Source organism: Dreissena polymorpha, chromosome 5, assembly GCF_020536995.1.
Source record: "Dreissena polymorpha isolate Duluth1 chromosome 5, UMN_Dpol_1.0, whole genome shotgun sequence".
In the NCBI taxonomy this organism is placed as follows: domain Eukaryota; kingdom Metazoa; phylum Mollusca; class Bivalvia; order Myida; family Dreissenidae; genus Dreissena; species Dreissena polymorpha.
Genome location: NC_068359.1, coordinates 95532332 through 95540680, shown reverse-complemented (window position 1 = coordinate 95540680; position 8349 = coordinate 95532332). Strand labels below are relative to the sequence as shown.

Below are 8349 nucleotides of genomic sequence, written 5' to 3'. Positions count from 1 at the left end.
GAAAAAATACCTCATTCAACATCGATATGCTTCTGCAACAAACAATGAACACATGTAAATGAATAAAGCACCATATATATCGTTATGTACAAACACCCGAAAAATGTGTATTAAATGATGAACAACGCTGTACCGAGGATCACGCCTAAGTTCATACAAATATATGTAAGAAAACCGAGGCCCATGCTTGATCTTCCGCCATTGACATTGATCGGAAGTGCATTAGGATCCACGGTTGGCCATGTCTTCTGTGCCTCGGTGGTTGTTGTTTGCGTCACCGGAAGTCGCGGCGTTGTTGTTGGTCTAGTTGTTGTTGTGATCACTGGTGGCGCTGTAGGTCGAGGGGGCATGGTTACCGTGGTGGCTGGAGGCTGTGTTGTTGTTGTTGTTTTCGTGTCTGCAATAATCGAAGCGGTTACTGATTAAAGGGGAAAAAGTTTAAGTCAAATAAGTTTTTTTTAATTAAATTGTTGAACAGTTAAGTGATAATCAGTGCGCACATGATCGTCCCAAGTTTAACGAAATTGTTTTAATGCAGTTTAATAAAATATACACTTGCATTTCTACTAAATCAAACTAAGTTTGAATTGCGAGTCGATTAATATACTAATAAGGAAAGTGATAATAAAACAAAACCACGGCGGACCTTTAAAAATGTTTAACATGTTAAAAATAAAATAGTTGATAGACAATGACAATTTAATAAAAGGTTTGATTCATATTTGAATAAAAAACAGAACTGCACTATTTTCTATTTATAATAATGACACTATGTTAAGACGTAAATATACATGGGGTAAGTGTGTCTACCTTTTTATAAAATTCCACTGCACAAAGACGTGCTACTGAGTTTGACATATTTATTGATAGAAAATAAATGTATCTGGTATATACCTGCTTTGTACGATATCACCCCTAAGTATGCCTTCCTTAAGAAAGTATTTGCAGGCATAGCGTTACACTTGTTTAATATCGATTCACGAAACCTACCCTGAACGCAGGCGAATCTGAGTGGTCGTTTACAATAGTCCAACATCCAGTCCCACGCGCCATCTGGTCTCCTAGCAACGGCGAAACATCTGTCGGAGCGTTCCAAATGACGAGGATTCTCGTCTGGAAATATAATAAAATGTACTTAATAAAAACAATTATTTGATTTCAGTTCTGCCATGTTTTGCGAATGTCGTTTCATGTTTTTAAACACTGAAAGCACGGTTTCTGTTTCCAATAGACAATATTTATGTTAAGCTAAAAAAAAGAAAAGTGTGAATATTACATCTTATATAGATACTATTCTATTGAACATTCGAAAGGCAAAAGGTACTATCCATTATTACAGTTTGTTCTATGTCCCTTACCATAGTCCCAAACGATTGCTTCCTTTCGGAACATGCCGGTCCAGAAATGGGGATCGTTCAGCACGACGTTGTCTTTGAAGATGGCGCTAGTCGTCAAGTTGACCGTCGCTAGGTAACCGTATGTCTCGCACAATGTGCGCGCGCCAAACCACGTGTTCGGATTGCTGCTCTCCAGGGCGCACATCGGGAATTGACCTTGACACTGCGCTGTAACAAAAACGGAAGAAATTATTGGTGGAATTATCTAAAGCCATTTTTGTTTTGTTAATTATATAAAAACAGTGAAAAAAAGAATTTTATAGGAGTATGGATAGGTTTTGACGTTTGAATGTAGGCTCGTGTAAGCTGATGGTTTAAAGAAGCATATACAGCATGAGTGGGTTTGGATTTGATGAGGAAGAAAACCAAAATTTATAAAAGTATACTCGATAATGTAAAGTATTGAATTTAAATTTATAACCCGTCTTATTTTTGTAAGCAACTAAAGGACAGACTACCATGTAAGCAATTACGGTAAACCAAAAAAAAAAAACATTTAAAAAACATGCCAGATTTTCCGCTGTTTCTTTGTATTAATAATTCTGACAAAAAACTGTATTTAGCAAAGAAAACAATCCAATGCTCATATTGTATCACATGTATGGGCTTTCCTCAAATCTATGGTTTCACGTGGAACAAAAGCCACCCGGTAATAATAATGCGTTAAACGCAATTACTCATTCAAATTCCTACGACTATTTCCTACGAAGTTACTTACTTGAGAGGCAAGCAAAAGGACTAGGTATATTACAGTCCCGTGTCACCCAGTTGTCCGTCATTGAGTTGAAGGCTACACATTCCCCCTGGTTAGGCTGGTTGCGATCCAGTCGGATTTCCTTGGGATCAACTGCAATGGGAGAATATGTGTATTACAAATTAAAGGGACCTTTACACAGATTTTGGTACGTATTAAAGTTCGACATCAAATGCTTTATATTGATAAATATAAACATTGGATCTAAAAAGCTCCAGTAAAAAACGAGAATATTATTGAAGAAAGAAAAAAGGAACCGTCCACTGGGCTCGAACCACTGACTCCTGGAGTAAAAGTCTTACGCTTATACCACTCGCGCATCCGTTCTCATACAATGAGTGAATTTTTACAACAACAACATAACTCAACAAATTATTCAATCGTTTTGCGTTGCAACGCTTTATAATTTTCAGGTTTGTAATCGTCAAAAGATGCATATAATCGATATTTTAGAGCATGGTAAAAGTTCAGTATTACTGTTTCTTCACAAATATAATAATAAACTACAACGAAAATGTGCAAATCTGAAACAATTTCTTTTTAATTTTGTCAATTTTCCTAAACGTGCAAAAGGCCCCTTTAATGATACTGTTAAATGCTATATTCGTCGTCGGCATGAAGTATCGGTTTTTAATGACTTTTTCGTGGCTTTCTGATTTTGAAAACATAGGAATTAGTCACTGTTCAATGTGTTCGTGTTTTATCGGTCAACCCACGTGATCAATGAAAACGAAACAACACATTAATGTCTGAAGAATATTTATGATTAATAGTCATAATAAGACGTGGGATTCTTACCGTGCAGAGAATATCAAATATATGTATAAAATCATAATAATATATCATATGTAGCATATAATTGCAGGTTTACATGGCTTGTTTTATCGTTTGCCAGAGTAACAAAACTGAAAAACTTGCTTTAAAAGCTCTGTCTGTATAAGTGATATATATTGTATGCCGTAATAACTATCAACTCTACAACTTAATGTGATGTACACTTCCCTGAGGCGAATTTAAGCCGAGGCAGTCTAAGGGAACTGGAGACATGTCATCCCACTGTCTCCGAAAAATAAATATGTTTTTTCCTTGAAGACCATTTATTGAGTGATTTGGGTCATGTTTTAACAAATACTAGCCCTCAACACAACTCATATTGCCTTGTTGGTTGTGTGACCTCTCAATAACATTATTAGCATCATAAGCATGAGACATTGTATTCACCAACTTATCATTGGTCAGTAACTTTCAGTCATGACAACTGCCTCGTCGTGCGTCAGCGTGGTTAGGACGCTGTTACTCTAACGGCAAACACACAAAATGACAACATATCTGAAAAGCTTTCAATCGTTACCAAAACCAGATAAAACTTTGTCTTTTACAATATTTATTTTTAAACAAAAAGGATATGAACAATACTGAAATAGAGACTGATCTACGTAAAATAATACTGTTCTAAGCGTAATTGTCCTCACCTCGCCGATAGACGGACACAGTGTTGATTTGAGGGTTTGGATTTCCGCACTGGGACATGACGGTCGCCGTAGCGCTCGGCGGCTCCCCGGGACAGGTAGTGCGGCAGTTGCCTCCCGGAACCGCCGCCCCTGCCGTCGACGGTACGGCATCCAGGCAGAAACAGAGCTGACCCTGACAAAAAATGAAATGACCTGGATTATGTTAACTTTACCATAACACGCGGGGGTCTTTAACTCAATAAAATTGAAGCGTTTAAGTTCGAACAGTTGCTGATCATAGTGACACAAGAGGATCTCATCCACTTTCTTATGTACGTATGTTTGGTATGTGAGTTTCCTCTGGGTACTTATTATGCAATCCCCTTAGCGCAATACCCTTTTTTTCGGCAAATAAATATTCGAATCGCCTTCACAACCATTAATGAAATATCAAACAATGATCATTCAATTAGCAAACATAATTTGTTGGAAATGAACCTCCACCTTTGACTTTTAAGTAAGTAAAAGTATGCAGAGCGCATCGCAGTCATGATGCCGTGTTTACGGTCCAGTCACGTGTACGGTCTTCACGTTCTTTTACGAAAATAACGGGTGCATATGCTTATAATGGCTATGACGAAATACATCACACATTTTGTAACTGACCTGCATTCCTATGAAGGAGCTATTCTGACATTCTTTGAGGCACGTGACCAAGTGGTTGTCTACGATGTTTCGAGTAATGCGGTTGCCGAGCGACTGGTTTCTATAGCAACCTAAAATTAACAGATAGTGAAATAAAGTTAAAGAGTCCATGTAAAAATTAAAACGGTAAATCCAAAAACAATATGAGTCCCGATATGTCGGAATAAAAATACGTGGGCGTTAAACCGATTAAAGAAAAAGTAATATTTTTAAACTTACATTGCATAACGATAAGAGTAACAAGTAGGGTACCTATGTTGGCTTAAAAAAAAATATCATAGTTTTTGTATTCGCTAATGTAAAAGGATATGAAACGAAATGCAGCATCTTCTTACTCCTTATTTGAACATGTGTTTTTCATTTATTTTTGTTAATTTAATAATCCGAAAATGCTCGACAGCTTGTGGAGTCAAAATTATCGAAAACTGCACCTACAAATACAAGAAAACAGTGTATGTCGGCACAAAAACAAAAAAGTGGGTCTGGAAAGTGGAAACAGGAAACGTTTTATTTGGGACCTAGGCATAGTAGACAATCAGAATAATGAAAGTTGTTAGATTGAACAAAGAACATCAATAACATAAATCTGTTCTTAAATGTGTTTATTAAACTTGCTAAAAAATATATGTGTGATATAATGTCTCAAACCGGACTTGAACACTTACAATACTTTATCACAATAGTATTACACGTATTTTAATTATAATTCAAAGTGCTCAAATGTCAAATATGTTTACAAACTTCAATAAAAGGAAAACCCCTTCGGCCATATAATTTTAAGTTGTTTCCGAAACTGTCGTCACTGAATCATTTGCCCAAATGCATGTCAGTCTTTTGTACAAACATTTTGTTTACATTATTGCTGTGTTTCATTTGGGTTTAAAAAGGTGTCCACACACTCACGGGTCTTGTTCACACGTTTTGGCTTTTTTAAGACCTGAACTGTTTTAAGTTTGTACACGTAAGTATTGGCGCAAAAAAAGAACACGTATAGAGAAATTAACAAGGATGATGGAAACAAGTATTATAAACTCCGACCTCTAGAAAAGCTAACGCAAAAATCAATCGACCATTTCAACATGCATATTGGTCACTGCGTTTTAATGTTAACTATTTAACTATTTGAACGTGGTTTATTTGCTATCCACACTTTAAAAAGGTAAATCCATAAATAATAAATCGTTTTGCGCTGCAAATGCTACTTATTGATGTATTGCTATCAGTTAGAAAAATGAGACATTAAACATTAAGAACAAGAGCTGTTACATGCCAATGATGCACACAGTGAGTTTAAAGCAATTATGACCTTAACACAAATATTGATGAATATTGCTTGCAAAACTGCCGGGCATGTGAAGTGGAAATTTCTATTGAACTTGGATAAGATATCATATCTCGATATATTTTTGTAAAGTAATTGATGACTGGGTGAGCACTGCTTGAAATAGCTACAATATCGGTAATATAGTCTATAAAGATTTCTGTGGTGAATTCGCATGTTATTTTACGCGACCGAGGTGTCATTATGTATGGTAACTATATAGTGACAACGAATGCAAGTATAGGACGGAAATTAATGAGATCTTCCAAACCACACATACAGTCTATGGGCAATTGCACAAGAATATTGCCTGTCCTTTCGGATGCTGGGTGTGGTGCAAATTTAACTGTATAATATATGAAACCCGTATACAAACTAAACACCAAGTTACTTAACCCATTTATGCCTAGCGTCAAGAAAAAAATGCCTTGGCAAACAGCGTAGACCCAGATGAGACGCCGCATTATGCGGCGTCTCATCTGGGTATGTGCTGTTTGCTTAAAGGAAGTCAAGTAAGATATATTCTAAATATAGAAATAAATATACTAGACATCCCTAATTTTGGAAATAAATTGATCCAATTTAGGATGGGAGAGTCCACTAGGCATAAATGGGTTAAGGCATTAACTTCCACGCTCACCATCGACGGAGACGATGCTCGAGTAAGCCACATAGCGACCCACCCACACTGGCTCCCCCACTGCCGACGTCATCTGCGTGTTAAAGAGCGTCTGCAGCTCCAGATTATCAAGAATTGCCAAGCGTCCATCAACTCCGGCGCACGCGGTCGCTGCATCCGGCCATGCTAGTTTATCACGTGACAAGCGGAACTGGACCTGGCACAAGGTGCCTGTAAAAGAGGATAAAGAACCTACAGATGTGCTGCAATGATAACCTTTGTAGTACAAACAAAAGGCAAACATTATAATAATAAATTTTCTTTGACGTATGCTGCTATGCTGTTATGCTTATTAATTACTCAAGTTAAAACTTAAAATGCTTCGTTGTATTTGCTAAAACGCATTATTGTATGCAACTATGAGCGTTCTTAAGTTCTAGTCAATACAATAAAAAATGACGTGATAACGTTGCTTATAAGTCATCTGCTATGATGCAATGAAAGTAATTAAAATATTATAAATGTATCATGCCCTTATTATACATGTATCACCATTCATTATATGAAACAGTCGGCTAGGTTTTAATTGATAAGAAGTTGTACGTTTTGAAACATCACTGACTAAGGGATAACTAAATTCTATGAATAAACACGTGACTTTTCAAAGGTGCGGCCAAAACATCACGTTAATATGAAATTACTCAATTATGTGTCTAACACTCCTAAAATAAAAAATTCAATTGGTCATCAATTAGTGATTTTTGTGCAATATTCTAGTAACCGCAAACGCGTGTTTGAATACACGATGTCACGCCATCAATTTAGTCACAACATTCGCGTTTTTTTTTTGTTTAATAAAATGTCATTGGTGATTAGCTTTTATAAAAAACGCACTTTCTGGTACATAAAAATATCAGTTCATGTAATTTCGGGCAGGTCGAACAATGGTAGTGCTTTTTAAAATCGAGATCCATTGAACTAGCCATTGGTAAGGTAAAACAACGTCCCTTTCCTTATTAATTCCACAATAATTCAATAATTGCAAGCTGTTTTTGGTCCAGTCGAGAAATTCACACGTATTTAGAAATTCAATTACATACACATTGTGGTAAGGTGGAACATAAAACACATTTCATAATTTCAATGACATGTATATTTTGGTAAGATGGAACAATCCAACATTTTATACATTCGATGACATTTTGCTTGGTTTGGACAATGTTTATAATTTAAATTGCGTGTATATTTTGGCAATGTCGAACAATTATCATGTTTTTTTTTACGAATTCAATTTTATAAGATCGAATATATACAGACCATTTGTAAATTCCATTGCCTGTTCATTTGGTCTATCTATCTATCTAAGGTCAGACATTCAACACATGCGTGCGTGTTTTGATTTTAACATACTTTATGAATTCAATGTCACGTACTTTTTATGTACGGTCGAATTACGTACATTTTTTTAGAGACAAACATAAATAAATAAATAATAACAACAAATAATACATACCTGATAAACACACAACCCCGACAATCAATATAGCGTAGGCCTGTTTAAATTCCATGAATGTTGTCTTTTTCTATTTTCAAGAAGTGTGACTCTATCAAAAAGCGGGATAATGTTCACGTTATGTCCACTAACAAATAAACAATATTGTTTTAGACAGAACATGCACAAAAAACACCCTAAACTAGTTGTGTCCACTTTATAATGCTTGTTCTTCACTATTTACAATAATAAAGTCTTGTCAACCTGTTTTAACAGCTTTGTCGGTATTTCCGTTGACATAAAAAAAACGTTCAAAGTAAATAAATAAATTTATAAAAACACAATTAGAAGAAATAAGAACGTTTACTACGTAAATTCGCCACCAAAATAAAATATTTTTGAAACGCGCGAGAGAAATGTAGTTATAGTTTATAGTCATTCGGAAGTTTACACACTTCAAATAAAATCAATTAAACAGTCATTTAAATGTGTAACTCACGTCAAATATTTAATGCCCAAGGGGGTTGATTAATCTCGACCTCGTGTGTATCGACCGATGATTGATTCTTGCTCGATGACGCGTTTCGATATAGGCGTTATTTCCGTATAA

At 35.8% G+C, this 8349-nt stretch overlaps 1 protein-coding gene across 1 annotated transcript; it reads right to left on the bottom strand.

Annotated features, from left to right (window-relative positions):
• LOC127831483 (uncharacterized) lies at positions 1-7351 on the bottom strand. Its single transcript, XM_052356466.1, has 8 exons — positions 7348-7351; positions 6269-6478; positions 4269-4378; positions 3624-3795; positions 2116-2244; positions 1359-1565; positions 991-1113; positions 1-397 (listed from the first exon to the last, which is right to left on the bottom strand). Exons 1-8 carry the CDS (start codon positions 7349-7351, stop codon positions 111-113), a joined length of 1242 nt encoding a protein of 413 aa, XP_052212426.1. The 3' UTR covers positions 1-110.
• Positions 7352-8349: the final 998 nt, after the last annotated feature.

Coding starts and splice junctions, on each gene's coding strand:
- LOC127831483 (XM_052356466.1), bottom strand. Junction 4,379..6,268: donor GAGCATCGTCTCCGTCGATG/GTGAGCGTGGAA, acceptor TGTTAATTTTAG/GTTGCTATAGAAACCAGTCG. Junction 3,796..4,268: donor GCTCCTTCATAGGAATGCAG/GTCAGTTACAAA, acceptor ATTTTTTGTCAG/GGTCAGCTCTGTTTCTGCCT.